The sequence below is a fragment of the Mastomys coucha genome, unplaced genomic scaffold, assembly GCF_008632895.1.
Source record: "Mastomys coucha isolate ucsf_1 unplaced genomic scaffold, UCSF_Mcou_1 pScaffold5, whole genome shotgun sequence".
Lineage (NCBI taxonomy): Eukaryota > Metazoa > Chordata > Mammalia > Rodentia > Muridae > Mastomys > Mastomys coucha.
The window spans coordinates 93,902,770-93,921,151 of NW_022196911.1; the positions used below are offsets into that span (position 1 = coordinate 93,902,770).

The window sequence follows — 18,382 nt, forward strand, 5'->3', positions numbered from 1 at the left end:
AAAAAAAAAAAAAAATTACATTCTTCGAATAATTGGATAGTCTATATTCCCCATGAAGTTAATTTGCCCAAGGACAATTAAGACTACTTTGATCAGGCTCTCCTGTTTGCTCTAATGTTTCCCTGTTTTTTATCTCTTGAGATAAAATTTTGCTATACTATATAGCCCAGGCTAGCCTTGAACTGGGGATACTCCAGCCTCAGTCTCAAGGTACCTGGCATTATTATAGACAGGTACCACCACGCCCACGTCTTTGGTCATTCACCTCTCTGAGTTGTAGCGTCTTCTCTACGAAACAGAGATGCAACAATATCAACACCCAGGACTGTGGGATTGGATGCAACGTGTGACGATACATCCTCCTGGCACGCGGCCGGCTCCCCCATGGTATCAGGTGTCTTCATCAATGGCTCATTCTCCTCCAGTCGGGTCTGAGGTCCACTATCTCTCTAGGCCTCTAGGTGATGTTTACAAGGGCAGGAAGCGCTCGTGTGGCCCTTAGTGATGACCCACTTGGCCCCTTATAAGCCCTCTAATATCACAAAAGACTGGGCTGGCTCTTCAGAGACTGGCTTTTCCTTTTCTCCTTCCCTCCTCTCCTGGAAAACTTAATAACTTGCAAGTCCCTCAGCCTTCCTAAGGAAAAGGACCCGATTGAGGACTGAATCCTAAAAGGGTTTGAGGAACAGAAAAGACTCAGAGCCCTTAGGACCGGAGGCTGCAGGGGCTGCCAGAGACACTCGCATGACTCTCTGAGTATCCTCATCTCTAGCAGCTTCAGCCAAGATCCCTAGGCTTTGCGGTAGCAGAGGAGCCCTGCAGAGAGTCAGACCTTAGTGGGCAGAGGATGGGCACCAATCCAAGAAGGGAGGCATGAGTCAGAAGTAAGAAGAGCATGCTGGAAAGTGCCTTTAATCCCAGCATTTGTGCCAGGGGCAGTAGTGCACTCCTTTAATCCCAACAGTAGGGAGGCAGCGGCAGGTGGATCTCTGTGAATTTGAGGCTAGCCTGGTCTACATAGTGAGTTCCAGGACAGCCAGGGATATGTAAGGAGACCCTGTCTCAACTTCCACTTCCTCAAAAACAAAAAACAAAAAACAAGAAAGAAAAGAAAAAGAAAAGAAGAAAGAAAGAATAAAATTCTCAGCTCTTGAGGGGTTGAGGCAGGAGGATCAGAAGTTCAAGGTCATCCTTGGCTACACAGGGAGTATCAGGCCAACCTGAGCTACATGACACCTTGTCTCAGAAAAGATACAGCATAGTGGCTCACATCTGTGATTCCAGAACTTGAAAGGCTGAGACAGGAGGATTGCTTGCAAGTTCAAGACCAGGTTGGGAGAGGAAGACCAGAGTGAGACCCTGTGTGGTGTTTGAATGAGAATTCCTCCCAGCCCCCAACAATCTCATATGTTTGTATACTTGTCCCAGTTGATGGAACTGTTTGGAAAGGATTGGGAGGTGTGGTCTTGTTGGAGGAGGTGTGACATTGTGGGCAGCCTTTGAGGTTTCAAAAACCCAGTGTGAGCCAGGCAGTGGTGGCGCATGCCTTTAAAAAAAAAAAAAAACAAAAAAAACAAAAAAAACAAACAAACAAAAAAACCAGTGTGTTCTCTCTGCCTCCTGTTTGTGGTTTGAGATGCGAGCTCTCAGCATCCTGCCACCATGGCTTTGTTCCACTACCATGGACTCTAGCTCTCTAACACCGCAAGCCCAACTAAACACTTAAGGTGGCTTGGTCATAGTGTTTGGGTTTTTTTGTTTGTTTGTTTGTTTTTGTTTTTTTTATTAGATGGTTTCTTATTTACAATATCTCCTTTCCCAGGTTCCCCTCCAAAGAGAAAAAAGAAAAATAAGATAAAATAAGAAAAAAGAGCCGGGCGGTGGTGGCACACGCCTTTAATCCCAGCACTTGTGGGGCAGAGACAGGAGGATTTCTGAGTTCAAGGCCAGCCTGGTCTACAGAGTGAGTTCCAGGACAGCCAAGGTGATACAGTGAAACCCTGTCTCGAAAAAATCAAAAATCAAAAACAAAAACAAAAACAAAACAAAACAAAAAAACAAGAAAAAAGAACAAAGAAAAAACAAACAAAACTAAAACAATCCTCTCCCCCCTCCCCCTGCTCACCATCCCACCCCCTCCTGCTTACTGGCCCTGGTATTCCCCTACACTGGGGCATAGAACCTTCACCGGGCCAAGGTCCTCTCCTCCCACTGATGACCAACTTGGCCATCCTCTACTATGCACATGCTGCTGGAGCCATGAGTCCCCCCATGTGTATTCTTTGGTTGGAGTTTTAGTCCCTGGGAGCTCTGAGGGTACTAGTTAGTTCATATTGTTGTTCCTCCTAAGGGGCTGCAAACCCTTCAGCTCCTTGGGTCCTTTCTCTAGCTCCTTCATCGGGGACCCTGTACTCAGTCCAATGGATGGCTGTGAGCCTCTACTTCTGTATTAGTCAGGTATTGTCAGAGCCTCTCAGGAGACAGCTATATCAGGCTCCTGTCATCCAGCACTTGCTGATATCCACAATAGTGTCTGGATTTGATGACTGAATATGGGAAAGATTCCTAGGTGGAGCAGTCTCTGAATTGTCCTTCCTTTAGTCTCTGCTCCATAGTTAGCCAATACAACTCCTTCCATGGGTATTTTGTTTCCCCTTTTGGTCATAGTGTTTTATCACAGTGATAGAAAACTAACCAGCCTATGTCCCTTGTCTCAGTAAAACAAAAGGGTAGGACATGGGAGAGTGCATGCTTAGCAGTGTGCAAGGCACTGGTTCAATCTCAGCACCAGAAGAAGATGACAAATGAATAAAGGAAGGTTATATAAAAAAAAAAAAAAAATCACACGGCCTTCCCTCACTGCTGACTGCTGATAGAGCTCATTCCTCCTATCGCTCAAGTGGCCTCACAGCTCTGTGAAGTTAATGTTGAGATGAACTGAGGTGTTCAAACATCCACTTCCCCTTCTCCAAGAGGACCTCCATCTCATGGTCCCATGGCTAGTCTTCCCAGAGATCAGAGCCTCTCCTTCTGTAGCAGCTATAGAGAGCTAAGCTTTCTTAACTGTGGCGCCGTGCCAGGGCACTCCCCGTCCTGTGAGATGGCCCCAGTCAGGAATGGTCAGGCTCTCCCTGAGACTTCCCTCTGTCCCTGGACTCATGCCTTACCTTCTGTGGTGAGGCTGTCAATGAAGAGGGAGGAAGAGGTGGTGGCACCGCCATCAAAGGGGCTGAAGGAGCTGTCAGGGGAGGCCGAATAATGGCTCTCATCCTGGAAGTCCTCGCATGTCTTGCCTTCTGCCTGCAAGAAAGAGACCCCAGTGCCGCTTCTGGACACAGCCAGCCCTGAATGCACTCAAACCATGCACGTACACCCAAGTACTTGAGATATGGAGGGAGGGGTGGTGGTTTATTGAGCCCAAGAGTTTGAGACCAGCCTGATCAACATAGTGAAACCCCCATCTCAGAAAATAACTAAGGTGCACTCTCCCACTTCACCTGGAAAACATCTTATTGTACAGGGTGTAATTTCTCTGTCAGCTGCTTCAAATCCTTCATTAAGGAGTGGGCTGAGATGTCAATCTTAAATAAATAGATAAAATCCTAACAGTTGTTAGCTGGGTGCTCTCCTTTAGTCCTAGCACTTGGAGGAAGAGGCAAACAGATTTCTGTGAGTTCCAGGCCAGCTTGGGTTCCAGAACACCAAGTACTACACACAGAGTTCTTATCTAAAAAAGAAAACCTCAGAAACGACAACAACAACAACAATATTTTAACAGTCAGTAATAGCCAATGTCAGATATGGCACTGGCTGGGCAAAGTTTTTTTTTCACTTATCTATTTAGTGTATATGTGTTATCTCTTTAAAGTATATAGGGGGCTGGAGAGATGGCTCAGTGGTTAAGAAAACTGACTGCTTTTCCAGAGGTCCTGAGCTCAATTCCCAGCCACCACATGGTGGCTCACAACCATCTGTAACAGGATCTGATGCCTCCTTCTGGCCTGTGGATGGATATGCAGCAGAGCACTCGTACATTAAGTAAGTAAAATTACAAAAAAAAAAAAAAAAAATTGTCGGACGGTGGTGGCTCACGCCTTTGATCCCAGCACTTGGGAGGCAGAGGCAGGTGGATTTCTGAGTTCAAGGCCAGCCTGGTGTACAGAGTGAGTTCCAGGACAACCAGGGCTACACAGAGAAACCCTGTCTCAAAAAACAACAAAACAAAACAAAACAAAACAAAAAAAATAGTGTGTAACCTCTACAACAAGCATATGGAAGTCAGACAACAAATTGCAAGAGTCAATGCTTGCCTTCCATCACGTGGGTTCCAGGAATGAACTCAAGTCATCGGGCTTGGCAGCAGGCACCTTTACTTACTGTTACCACGAATATTTTTTCTTAAAACCAGAAAACGATGGGAGCATGGCAGGGAGGCAGAGGGCTCATGTTTAAAACACTGAGCCTGGCACCTTGTCGTGGTAAAGGGCAGGCCAGACTTTGAACGTCTCTGTGCCTCCCGACTTCCCCTCTCGTCAGTGAGGGCCCTGGTCCCCAGGCTTTAGGGCCATGTCAAGTAAGAGCGAGTATAGAACAGCACACAGTGTGAAGTGCTCGGTACGTACAGTATGCCTGACTTGCAAGAAGAGCTAGGAAGATGTTCGAGGTAGAAGCTAGCCTGGATTCAAAGGAAGGCACTGCCTGAAGTGAGGAAAGAACGGAACAACACCCTCTCTCTCAGAATTATCATCTCCCTCAAAAATCAGGAGGGCGTGGGGAAAGAACGAACAGCCCCCTCACTCCCAGAATGATAGATTCCCTCAAAATCAGGAGGTTGAGAGCTTCATTAACATCACAAGGAGTATGGTGGCCCAGAGGAGTCAGCTGTGGCCGAGGCCAGACTCAGCACCCCTTCTTCCAGTAACCAAGGGCTGCCTGTTCAAGGCCACACCACCAGCAGGACTGGTGTCAAGGACTCAGTGAGCCTCAGAAAACGTTCCAAAGCATCTCAGAGCAGAACAGAACACACATCTGGGATGAAGGGGAAGATGAGGCTGTCATGAGACAAAGCCACCAGGAGGAGCATTATGGGGGTGGGGGGGAGAGAAGAGTCCTCTGGTAGGACCCACCTCCAAGCAGGGACCACAGCAGACCACCCACATAGCTCACCTCTTGGGCACAGCCGTAAGCCAGCCATTCTTGGCGGTACCGGTCAAAGCCACTGGAACATCTAGAGGGGACCAGATACAGGAGATGTGAGGGGTTCAGCATAGAATCCACCCCCCCCCCTTTACTCCTCTACTCTTTACAGCTCTGTGAGGATACTGGAGGGCTGGGAGGGGCTTAGTTCCAGGCTGACTGGCTAGGCTCCGGAAGGGCCTCTGCCCTGGTGCCCTGGGAAGGAGGCAATTATGGGACTGGCAGTCATACCCTCAGACCCTCGTGCCCTCTAGCTCTTCCTTCTGATCAAGGCTTTCTCTGCCCAGCATGTCTGTGTGCATATAGGATCCTGGACACTCTCAACTCTGTCCTAAGGCGTTGCTGGGAATCCGGGATGTCTGTGATTATGCTGTCTTTGGAGAAAGTCTTGCTCATTCAAGGCCCTCCCATTACTATTGAAGAGTCTCCCCTTGGCAGCAGAGACTGGGTGGAGGGTGGCATCAGCTGACGTAGCCAACTCCCCCTACGTAATCCCAAGGAGGCAGCAATAAAGGATGGTGCCAGAGGCTGAGAAGGCTTCCTGGAGAGGACACTGCAGTTCAGACAGAAGATGCCAAGGGCTTTCCTGGGGAGAGGGTGAGGCACGAGCATGAACTGTAAAATGTACTATGCCTCATCCTGCTTAAATTTCCATTCTTCCTTCTTGGTGTCAAAGGAAGCCACTAAGCCCTACACAACCCCGGGCATATCTGCAATGGAAGAATAAGATCCCAAGCCACTAGCACAGAGAAAGCATGCTCAGCAAGTTAACTCAGGCCCAGTAGCTGCTGTGTGCCCATACTCCTGTGAGGCAAGGCAGTGCTTCCCGAGGAAATCCACAGAGGCCTCGGCGGCGGCTGAGCTAAGACAGTCCCTCTGTCTTTCACAAGATCCTAGCCTGCCATCCTAGAGGATGGAGGACAAAGAGGAGTTTGGAGCCTGGAACTCAGGCTTCTTTGATGATGTTGGCAGATTCCTTTAAGACTGGATTGGGCCAGGCAGTGGTAGCCTTTAATCCCAGCACTCTGGAGACAGAGGAAGGTAGATCTCTGAGTTTGAGGCCAGCCTGGTCTACAGAGTGAGTTCCAGAAAAGCTAGGATTTCACAGAGAAACCCTGTCTTATAAAACAAACAAACAGAACAGCCTGAGTCTTCACAGTGGTTTTGGCAGTGTATGCCCAAAAATTAGTTCAAGGCCAACCTGGTGTACATAGCACATTGACCCAGGTTCTGTCCCCAGCAACTTCATGGAAAGTCACACCTTTCTGTAACTCCAGTTCTAGGGGATCCAATGTCCTCTTCCGGCCTCCAAGGGCTCCAGGAGTATACATGGTATACAGACTTACATTCAGGCCAAACATTCATGTACATAAACAACAACAACAAAAAATCCAACCAAACAAAAAACCAAAAAACAAAACCCACACCAACCCCAAGTCTTCAGTTAGGGTTTAACTGTGCCACATGTTAAGTCTCCAGCTAGCCAACACTGTCTCAGAGAAGGGAGTGAGAACGGGCCTTACTGAGTGCCTCTTGAATATCAGCCACTGCCCCAGACCCACCTCCAGGGACCCTCATGATGTCATGGTGAGGTGAGAAATACTGAGCAACTGCATGGCTGAGGCCATCCTTTGACTCCTGCGAGAGTCAATGGGACAACTGTAGATCAGCGTAGAATACAAACAAGGTACCTGCATGGTCAGTGAAATTGTTCTTTTCAGAGCATGGGGTGAGGGGCTGAGTAGCTACAGAGGGGGAGTGGAAGAGAGGGAGAAGAGACCCACAGATAAGCCTCTGGCTTTTCAGGGACTTGGGATTAACTCTCATGTGGAGCTGAGGCTCCAGACAGCTGTCTGGGGGAAGCACGGGCTGGAATGAGCCCAGTGCTGTGGATGCCTGCCTGGGATGAGTGGTTCCTGCTCCCCTGTATCCTCTGACAGAGCATCTCTGTTTTTATCAGAGGTACAACCCACCAGCAGAGCCCCCAGATTTCCCCACCTGGCCAGCATCTTCACACCCAGGAACTCCCAGGTCTCATTACCTTGTGTTGTCTTTAAGTTTGGGTGTGGCCACTAACTGGGGGTGGTGGTGAAGGGAGAGATTGCTTTGTCTGCAGGAGCCCTTTTTCCTACGGCTCAGCATGCGTTGGATGCTGAATCAGGCCTGGCAGCAGCCCCGGGATCCCAGGGACCATGTGAGGTCATCTCAGGCATCACCCCAAGGCTCAGAAAACGTTCCTCAGCTTTAAAAGTGCATGAGATGGGACACTGGCTGATCTTGCAGAGGATATGGGGTTCAATTCCCAGCACCCACACGGTAGCTCACAACCATCTGTAACTCCCATTACAGGTGACCCAATGCCATCTCCTGGCTTCCATGGGCACTGCATAAAAATACACACAAGCAAACCCACACATACACATAAGATAGAAATAAACATTTTTTTTTTAAAGTGGGGCTTGAGAGATGGTTCAGCCATTAAGAGCACTGACTGCTCTTCCAGAGGTCCCGAGTTCAATTCCCAGCAACCACATGGTGGCTCGCAACCATCTGTAATGGGATCCAATGCACTCTTCTGGTGTGTCTGAAGACAGCAATGGTGTACTCAGATACATAAAATAAGTAAAATCTAAAAAAGAGGAAGGAAGGAAAGAAGGAAGGAGGGAGGGAGGGAGGGAGGGATGAAGGAAGGTGTATGAGATAAAGAAAAAGAAAAATGTATGAGATGAAGCACCGAAATCATGCTTCTGGGATCTTGGTCCATCAGCATCACATTTTGTTGGCTGCTGGTCTCATACTCACTATACAACTAAAGACGACCTTCCTTTCAAGTGCTGGAATTATAGGCATATTCCACCATGACCAGAGATTTTTTTTTTGTTTGTATGTGTGTTTTTAAGATTTATCATTTTTAAATTTTACATATGTGGGTGTTTTGCCTGCAGGTTATTATCTGTGTACCACGAGTATGCAGTGCCTGCAGAGGTCAGAAGAGGGCGCTAGATCCTTGGAACTGGAAATGCAGACAGCTATTTTGAGTGCTGAGGTTTGAACAGTGTTCCTCTGGAAGAGCAGCCAGTGTTCTTAACAGTTGACTCATCTCTCCAGCAGCCGTGACCTGGCTTGTTTTGTTTTGTTTCCTTGAGACAGGGTCTCACTACGTAGCCTTGGCTGTCCTGGAACTCACAATGCAAATCAGAATGACTGACTTTATCATAGACATCTTTCTGCCTCTGTCTCTAAGTGCTAGGATGAAAAGCCAATGATGCTACCACACCCAGCCCAGCTGGCCTTTTTACCAAGCCTTGCAGGCAGTTCTCACACTCCACAGGCCCCAGTACTGAAAGTCAGCTAAGGGTCTATACCAGTTACTTCTAGGGGCTCTATGCCTCTCCTCCTAAGGGCCCTGGATGTATTTGGTAAAATGCTATCTGGCACTGCAGGAGCTGCAGTAACAGTGTGTGTGCCACACCCATGCCTCCCTGAGTCACAAAACCTAGACCATTTTATAGGGTACAGGCACTGATGTCCCAAGAAAGAGATTCGGGGCACAGCTGGAGGGAGGAACAGCGGGGAGACTGAGCCCCCTGCGCATCCCATGTCCACTGCTCCTTGATGGGTGGTTTGACATCCAGTGGGTCAGGTCAGCAGCCTGTAGGATCAAGAGCTTCTATTTCTGCTCTGCGGTGTTGGAAGGAAGCAGAGGAAATGCTGACAGCTGTGCAACAGCTGCACAGAGACTTGGGGCCTGCAATTCTGTCATTTTCAAGATGGCCTTAAAGGCTCTTGGAATTGGTAGGGCTTCACACTCTCAGGAGAGTCGTTGTCCTCAAAGGAGTCTTTCCCCCAACTTATTTATCTTGGCTAGAATAACAGAGGTTGAATTGTGAGTCTGATCTATAAGGAGATGATTCCAGAACAAGGATAAGTCGGTTTTAAGAACTTTAATCACAAAACTGAATCGCATCCAGAATGTCCTGAGCTTCTAAAAGCAAGCAGAGCTTTGTAGCTTCCTGGGTAACCATGGATACCCTGTTCCAGCCCAGAAGGGATCTTGGGTTAGTTTTGGGGGCCATGGAGCTCACCCAGCAATGATAAGCTTTTGGGTTATGGCCTGTCAGTTGCTTATAAGTAGGTTGCCATGTTAAGATGCAGGCCTGGGGTCTCCCTAGAAATCCTGACAGAAGAAGCCAGTGATTCTGGTGTGACCACAGCTATGACCGACTCTTCATGAAACCCTGGTTCAGAATGAGCCAGCTTTCTGGCAGCAAGAAAGATCTATAGCCTCGGAAGTCTCTGGAGGATCTTGCAGAAGTTTGGCCACCCTAGATCTTATTCTGCTAACACCCACCTTGATCAGGTTCAAGCCTTGAGAGACACTTACTTGTGACATTCTTGTCCTAAGGCCCACTCTGACACTGGACAGAGAGATCCTAATGCTTGCAGACAGTGGACAATGAGGCCTGAGGCTGTCTACCTGTGGACACTGGCTACCCCCCTGCCCATCCCCACTCTCACCCCCATGTTCTATTCCCTGAACTTGGTTCATAACCTGGTCACAAACCTTTGCAGGACATGGCACCAGCTGCAGTTGAAGGTCAGGTTTGAGGACATGCAGGTGTCGCAGCTCTGATGTTGGAGGCAGGCTGCAAGAGAGGAGGTGGCTGACGTCAGCATCATGTCACTGCTTCCTGGGGCAAAGCTTCTGATTTTGGGGTCCTTCATGAACTGCAGTGTCTCTGACTCTGGGGACCCTAAAGGTCATTATTGCCTCTCTTCTTCCTTTTGTCATTGTTATGCTTTGAGACAGGGTCTCTCTATGTAGCCTTGGCTGTCCTGGAGCTCGCCATGCAGACCAGCCTGGCTTCAGCCTCCTAGAGATCCTCCTGCCTCCGCCTCCTGGGTGCTGGGATTATTGGAGGCCATTCCTCCTTCCCTCTTCTTTCTCTCCTACCCTCCTGGCTCTTGTCCCTGGGATGGTCACCCTTCATTATCTACTTGACTGAATTTTGAGTCACCGAGAAGAAATACCTCTAAGGGTGTCTGTAAGGACCCACCCAGAGAGACATAACCAAGAATGGAAGTCCCAACTTGAGTGTGCATGGGGCCATTGCTGAGTGGAAGCCCAGTAGGTTGAGAGCCAGGCTTCTAGACTTCTGACCCCATGTGAGATGCTCTCACCACACCAGGTTAGCCACTGTACCCTCAAACTGTGAGCCAAGTACACCCGTCCATCTTAAATTGCCTTTACACGTATTTTGTCCCATCCACAAGAGAAATAACCCCTGAAGGCCATTCACACACCCTGGGGGTCTAGAATACATGGAAACCATGGGTAGAAGCTTTCCTCATCCCATGTCATAGGGGAAACTGAGGCTTGGCAGGTTGTGCAGATGGGAGTGGCAGGTCTGGGTTTAAGTCAGGGACTGAGCCTGAAGTCAGAATGTCCATCCTTGAGGTTCACTGCAGAGGTCCCTGCCCTGCTCCCAGACTCTAGTCTTGTTTTTGTTGTTGTTGTTTGTTTGTTTTTAAAGATTTATCTTATTATATGAATATACTGACACTTTCCCCTTTCTTCAGACACACCAGAAGAGGGCATCAGATCCCATTACAGATGGTTGTGAGCCACCATGTGGTTGCTGGGAATTGAACTCAGGACCTCTGGAAGAGGAGTCAGTGCTCTTAACCTCTGAGCCATCTCTCGGGCTCCAGACTTTAGTCTTATACATACACTCCCAGGATGGCTCACTACTGTCCTGGTAGTTATCCCTGGCCTTGGACATCCTTGTTCGTTGATACTCAAAGACCTCTCTATGTAGCCCAAGCTAACTCTAATACTTGAGCCCAATGTCCTTCTGTTTTAATTTCCCAATGGGGATTACAGGCCTGCATCACCACGCCCACCTGAGAACTGCTCTTGCCAGTCTTAGGGAGATCTCTACTGCCCAGTCTGTGGACTTCTTGTGATATGTGGCTGTGACCTGAACTGTGCCCTCATCTCCTGGTCACTCTCCGATCGATCCCTATTCCAGGAGAAGCTACGTACCCGAGCCCAGGCTGAGCTGAGACTCAGGGCTCATCTTCTCCTTTCCTTGCTGTCTAGTCCCAGAACCTCCAGGGAAGAGAAAAGTGCGGTCGGGAGTGCTATGGGACCCAAGAACTGTCACAGACAGCTGGCTACAGTTTCAGGTGGCAACAGAGAGACATCAAGAGACAAGAGAAGAAACAAAACTGTCTGCAAAACTGGGATTCTGAACCAGGTAGCTCAGGCCCTTGGGAGGCAGAGGCAGGAGGATTGCTGCAGAGGAGAAACCAGCCTTAGTTACATAGAAGGCTCCATGGCAACCGTGGCCGCCCACTAAGGCAGCCTTTAGGGACAGCTCTCTAGAGGAAGACGGTGAGTGACTGTAGACCAGATCTATTCCTGGATCCCTGCCCGAGTGGTCTCAAGGCTAAGGTCCCTGGGGTTTCACATTTGTGTTCCTAGAAGTAGATGGTATTGATTAGACACAAGCTACACACCAGGACTGGAGTGAGTCGGTCTGTGTCAAGGCTGCCATTTTTGTAAACAGCTTGGTTTGTGCAGCTCCAGCCCTGACCACAACTTTGCAGGTTAGTGACATTAGGCCCACAGAAGTTAGGTGACTGGGTCCCCTCCCACCCCCCAGGGATCGGATGTTGGGTCTGAGATCAGAGCCCAGGAATTTTTTACTCTAATGGATTTTCTAGAATAGCAGACTGCCCCTGCTCACTTGGCAATGGGGTGAACTCCACGGCTGAAGTGGTGGTGATCTTGCTGGAGTCCAGTTCCACACGGTGGTATTCGAAAATGGTCCGTCTCCGAGATTCTGAAAAGGAAGCAGAGATTGTCATATGTAGAGCACATCACAGTCGACCCCATCAGGACCCCAACAGAAGTCAGTATGCAGCCAGTGAGGGAGGAAACGAGCCTGGCAGCCTGGGATAATGACGCCAAAGCTACAGGGGGACTTCATACAGCATCTGTCTGCCCTCTCTGTGGGTCTAGCTTGCTCCTGCAGACACACCGGAAGGACTGCTTCTCCGAGTAGCCCCCTTAAGCAGCTCCCTGCTCTGCTCTACTCAGGCACAGAGCCTTCCCCACGCTGCCTTACTAACTTCTTTCTTTTAATACTTAATTTTTTTTGTTTTGTTTTTTTGTTTTTTGAGACAGGGTTTCTCTGTGTAGCCCTGGCTGTCCTGGAACTCCCTCTGTAGACCAGGCTGGCCTCGAACTCAGAAATCCACCTGCCTCTGCCTCCCAAGTGCTGGGACTAAAGGCGTGCGCCACCACCGCCTGGCTAATATTTAAATTTTAATTACTTAATTAATTAACTTTACATCCCAACCACAGTTTCCCCCTCTCTCCTCCCTCTCCGTCACCCTTCCTTCCTTTCTCTTCAGAAAAGGAGAGGGCAGCCTCCCATGGAGATCAAACAGCCTTGACATATCAAGTTGTAGTAAGACTAGGCACATCCTCTCCTAGTGAGGCTAGGTGAAGCACCTTAGTTGAGGGAAAGAGTTCCGAAGGCAGGCAACAGAGTCAGAGACAGCCCCTGCTCCCACTGTTAGGAACAGTCCTCCTTCCCACATGAAGACCAAGCTACACAACTGTTACATATGTGCAGAGAGCCTAGGCTGCCCCATGCATGCTCTCTGGTTGGTGGGTCAGTCTCTGTGAGCCCCTATAGGCTTAGATCAGTCGATTCTGTAGGTTTTCCCAGCTGCTGACTTCTGACTGGACAGGTGATGAGCACCCAGCTGTGAACTTGACCCCAGTGAATGCTCTGCAAGAGTTCATGACGAACAGGTTGCCCTACCATGCCCACCTCTCCCCTCCTGGCAGAGGCTTAGGCAGGGTTCAGAGCCAAGAATCAAGCCTAAGTCCTATGCCTGTCTGTACAGATACCCACCCCTGCCCTCATAGCCAGGAGAATGGAAGGCCAAGTCAAGCCCTGCTCCTGACATACTGGGTGACCTTGGCTAAGTCACTTGAGCCTCTGTGTTTTGTTAATATACTGGAACGAGAAGGGCTAACCTGGCAGCCTGGAAAGTTCTGATATCCCTACCATTACCAGGCCTCCTAAGAACCACGACTCAAAGCCAGCAGCCAGTTGCTGACCTTAGGATGCGACTTTCTGCACACTGTGAAGAGCCAAGGTGTCCGTCAGCCTGCCCAACTCTCCCTCCTCCCTCTGGAAACAGCTTTTCCTTTGAGGCACCTGTGCCCAACCCATTTGTACATGCATGTGGCCCTGGAGGGATCCTGTCCTTGCAGTAACTGACTCAGTGCTGGTCCACTAAGAGGCCTTCTTTGAGCCTTTCTGCCTGTGACCTAGGACCCTTTGCTCTTTGAGCAAGCTTGGCTGTCTGTGAGTGGGAACTTTCAGTCCTGTGAGGAAAGCCTGAGAATGAAGCCATTTTGTGGCGAGAAACAGGAAATATTGGTGGTGTGCACAGATCTGCCCTGGCTCTTCCAATCCTCACTCAGCTCTGCCTGTAAGACCTTCAGCCCACCTCACTCCCCCCCCCTCCCACAAGCTCCTCTCTGCTTCAGCTAGGAACCCAGAGTAGGCAGAAACACAAGCTTTTCATTTAGTTAAAGGTGGTTTGGAGAAAACCGCCCCAAGATGACAGAAGAGCTCAGTCAGGGTGCCTGTAACACAGAAACGAGCCTGGGTGCCAGGAGGGTGAGGAGGCATCCTTGATATCACCTGTGTTCCATCGTGGCTTATCTTAAACCTCAGAACTGTTCCCACGTACTTAACCTAGGGCTGAACCCCAGTTCGTATGGCGCTAATCTTGCCTGCCTGCTTTGGGGGTCGCAGCAGCCAGCGCAGCCCCCAAACCCTAGAAATTCCAGAACCTCAGTACACACAGGTAGGAGGAAAGTGCTTCAGTGTCTATGCTGGCATTCTGGCACACCTTTGGCAAACGGGAGTGACCACAGAGAGGTAGCCCTGGGGTCTGGGCTTGAGATGCCCACACACCTGCTCCCGTGTCAGCCAGGGTCTGCCGCTGCCCTGGAATGAAGTCTGGGAAACTGACCGAGACCATGAGAGAAGAGACGACTTTTGCCAGGAGGAAGAAGAGGAAGTAAGACTGCTGCCACCATGCCCAGGTGGCCTTGGATGAAGAACTGAGGTTCAGTGAGCCACACAGAGAAATAAGACTAGTTAAAATCCACTGATAGCATTGTTTTGAGGCACTGGATTTTTTTGTTTGTTTGTTTTGGTTGTGATTTTGTGTATTTTGTGTATATAGCCTTGGCTGATGGCCTGAAACTCACAATGTAGATAAGGCTAGCCTTGAACACACAAAGATCTGCCTGGCTCTGCATCTAGGTAACCCGGACTCCATCAGCCCTGCAGTGTCAGTGTGATGGTTTGAATATGCTTGGCTCAGGGAATGGTACTATTAAGAGGTGTGGCCTTGTTGGAGTAGGGCTTTAATACACTTGTCCTAGCTGCCTGGAAGTCAGTCTTCTCCTAGCAGCCTTCAGATGAAGATGTAGAACTCTCAGCTCCTCCTGCACCACGCCTACCTGGATGCTGCCATGCTCCTGCCTTGATGATAATGGGCTGAACCTCTGAACTTGTAAGCCAGCCCCAATTAAATGTTTTCCTTATAAGAGTTGCCTTAGCCATGGTGTCTGTCTATTCACAGCAGTAAAACTCTAACTAAGACAGTCACCACTGCCATGCCTTAGTTTGTTTTGAGGTTTAAAGAGACAAACCTGGGAGGCTGGAGAAATAGATGGTTCAGCGGTTAAGAGCGCCAACTGCTCTTCCAGAGGTTCTAAGTTCAATCCCCACCAACCACATTGTAGCTCACAACCATCTGTAATGGGATCTGGTGTATCTGAAGACTGTACTCATATAAATAAATAAATAAATAAATAAATAAATAAATAAATAAATCTTTTTTTAAAAAAAAGAGACAAACCTGTCTCTCTCCTCTCAGTCCCAACTGCTTTATTTCTGCATTGGTTTTGTTTTGGATAAGATTCTCAGGCATGCTGGGCAGCGGTGGCGCATGCCTTTAATCCCAGCACTTGGGAGGCAGAAGCAGGAGGATTTCTGAGTTCGAGGCCAGCCTGATCTACAGAGTGAGTTCCAGGACAGCCAGGGCTACACAGAGAAACCCTGTCTCGAAAAAAAAAAATACACACACACACACACACACACACACACACGTTTCTCCATTTTGGAGGCTGGCAAGATGGCTCAGCGGGTAAGGGCACTGATTGCTCTTCCAGAGGTCCTGAGTTCAAATCCCAGCAACCACATGGTGACTCACAACCACCTGTAATGAGATCTGTCGCCCTCTTTTGGTGTGTCTGAAGACAGCTACAATGTACTTACATAATAATAAATAAATCTTTTTTAAAAAAAAGATTCTCAGGCACTTTCAGTATCTCCAAACACCTCATGTTTATAAACTCAAATATGGAGAGGAAGAATACCCATTGTTCCCTCCTTTCTGCACCCCCCCTTCCCCAGCAATGGCATAGTTCCTGTGGGAAAATCTCAACCAGTTTCTGCAGTCCCCTCCAGCTCTGGAAGTTGCTGTGACAAGAGTCCCCCCCCCCAACCCCCCACAGAGGCCCTGACCACCAGCTAGCAACTGGAGCGGAGTATCCTTTCTGCCTCTGCCATCCCAGCCACTGGCTAGCACCTTGTAGGCTACCGCTAGAAAGCAAGGAAACACTAGGATGTCACTGCTTGGGTAGTAAAAAGGTCTTGGGGTTCAGGCAAGTACTTTCTAAGGAACCCCAATTTCAGATCTCCCTGCCCACCACACCTGCCCCGAGCTCACACATCCTACTGGCTCCTTGGAGCTATTGGAGGACCTTGACCTTCCTTTCCTGCCAGGGAAGATGGCCACCCCAGGCCTGAGGCTCCTCCCTTCCTCGGGGACTCCTGCTTAGGAACCAGATGGTTTATAATGAGATCCAGGCTCCTGCTTCTTCTTTCCTCCCTTCCAGCCCAAGCAGATCCTCAGGCAAACAGTTGGAAAGTGTGTGGGGGTGGGGGTGGGGGGTGGAGTAGCCCAGGGCTCCCAGGGGAGTACTGCCCAGTGTAAACTCTGTCAGAAGTGACACTCAGATGCCTTGAGCTGAGCTGCAAGTGAGACAAGAAACCATCCTGCAGTTCATTTTACAGGTGGGGAAACTGAGGTGCAGCCAGGTTAACCCATAGACCAATACTTTTTTTATAAACATATTATCAACCAAGGCTTTCCACAGCCTTGAATAGAAGACACCTGCAGCTGCGGGGGAAATTGCAGAAGAGCTCAGCCAGCACTACCTCCTCATTCAGTACGTAGGTGTGGGCAGCTGCTAAGTCCTGAGAAGTTAGCAATGTGCCGGCCACTCCAGGGCCAGCTCTATTCAGCTCAAGTCAGAGCTCCCCAGATCCAAACCATCTCATTTGCCCTGGAGTTTGAGGACAGATGTCCCTGCACACTGCATTATCAAAGAAGAATCGATGGGCTGGAGAGATGGCTCAGTGGTTAAGAGCATTGGCTGCTCTTCCAGAGGTCCTGAGTTCAATTCCCATCACAACTATCTGCAATGGGATCTGATGCCCTTTTCCAGTCTTTCTGAAGACAGCTTCAGTGTACTCATATACATATAATAAATAATTTTAAAAAAATTAAAGAATCGAGGACAAGGGGATCCTGGGTATTTAAGACTCAGGTTTCAGCTAGGTGTCCTGGCAGATGACTGAAATCCCAGCACCCAGGGAGCTAAGCCAGGAGGATTGCTATGAGTTGGGGGTGGAGGGGGTGGCTAGAATACATAGTGAGTACCAGACCAGCAAGAGCTTCATAGTAAGACCATGTCTCAAAAAACAAACAGCCTCGGGTCCCAGTGCTAGGAAAGCTCCAGAAAATCCCCAGAATGAGTGTGGCATGTGTGCAGGTGCTTGTCCAGCAGCCATGAGTGAGGGTGCGTGAGCTTTGGCTGATTCCTTGACGTAAATCCTCTAGCATCCACTTACAGCATTCTCCTTAGTGGCTCTTAAAGAGACAGAGGCAGCAGTTGCATAACTGTCTTGAAAGTAAACAATTATACCAGCATCTAAGACTTAGGCAATGGTGTGTTTGTTTTCCTACTGTCTGAGGGTTTCTACTATTGTGATAAAACACCATAACCAAAGTAACTTGGGGAGGAAAGGGTTTATTTCTTCTTACCACTTCCGGGAGGAAGAAAGCTGCTTATTGGACGGCTCTCCATAGCTGCCTCAGCCTGCTTTCTTACAAACACCAGGACCATCTATCTACCCAGGGGTGGCCTGGGCTCTCCTACATCAATCATTAGTCAAAAAACAAAAATAAAAACAAAAATAAAAAGCACCAGAGCTGCCTATCAGGCTCACGGAAGTGTGTTCTCAGTTAAGCATCCCTCTTCTCAACTATGTCTAAGTTTGTATGAAGTTGACAAGAACTAACTGGCTCACCTACGAAACAGGTTTGGTCTGGGCAAGAAGATGCAGTGGGAACAAGCTTCAGAAATAACAGGCAGTTGGCTAAGGTGTAGACTTCCATGTCAGCAACCAGGAGGCTGAAGCAGGGGGATACTGAGTTTGAGGCTAGCCTGGGCTACAGCAAACAAACAAACAAACACCAAAAAAAAAAAAAAAAAAAAAAAAAAAAAAAAAAAAAAAAAAAAAAAACCCAAGCCAGGCCAAACAAACAAACAAAACACAAAAAAAATAAACCCTGTTTCAAATGAAGAAAAACTTTTAGTAACTGGCAGGTGTCTACAAGGGTCCGATAGTCTTAAGAGGAGAGGGTCCCCTCAGGAACGATGAGCATGGGCTGGAGAATTGGCTCATCAGTTAAGAGCACTTGTTGCCTTTACAAAGGAAGGACCCGGGTTCAATTCCCAGCACCCACAGGATGGCTAACAACCACCTGTCACTTCAGTGCCAGGGGATCTGATGGTCTCTTCTGGCCTTTGAGGGCACCAGGCATTCACGTGATGCCAGTCATACATGTATACAAACACTCAAACACATAAAATAGTAAAAGAAATAGATCTAAAAAATATTTTTAAAGAACTGTGAGAGTGGCACATGCCTTTAATCCCAGCATTTGGAGGCAGAGGCAGGCAGATTTCTGAGTTCGAGGCCAGCCTGGTCTACAGAGTGAGTTCCAGGAC

At 48.7% G+C, this 18,382-nt stretch overlaps 1 protein-coding gene across 1 annotated transcript in view; it reads right to left on the reverse strand.

The window, feature by feature from the left end:
* Plxdc1 (plexin domain containing 1) overlaps window positions 1–18,382 on the reverse strand; it is a 64,047-nt gene that overhangs the window by 8,067 nt on the left and 37,598 nt on the right. Inside the window, exons 8-11 of the mRNA XM_031353574.1 lie at window positions 11,949–12,044; window positions 9,761–9,842; window positions 5,167–5,227; window positions 3,168–3,300 (exon numbers count right to left, since the gene is read on the reverse strand). Of these exons, the coding sequence (XP_031209434.1) occupies window positions 3,168–3,300; window positions 5,167–5,227; window positions 9,761–9,842; window positions 11,949–12,044 (372 nt within the window). The remainder of the gene's footprint in view (window positions 1–3,167; window positions 3,301–5,166; window positions 5,228–9,760; window positions 9,843–11,948; window positions 12,045–18,382) is intronic.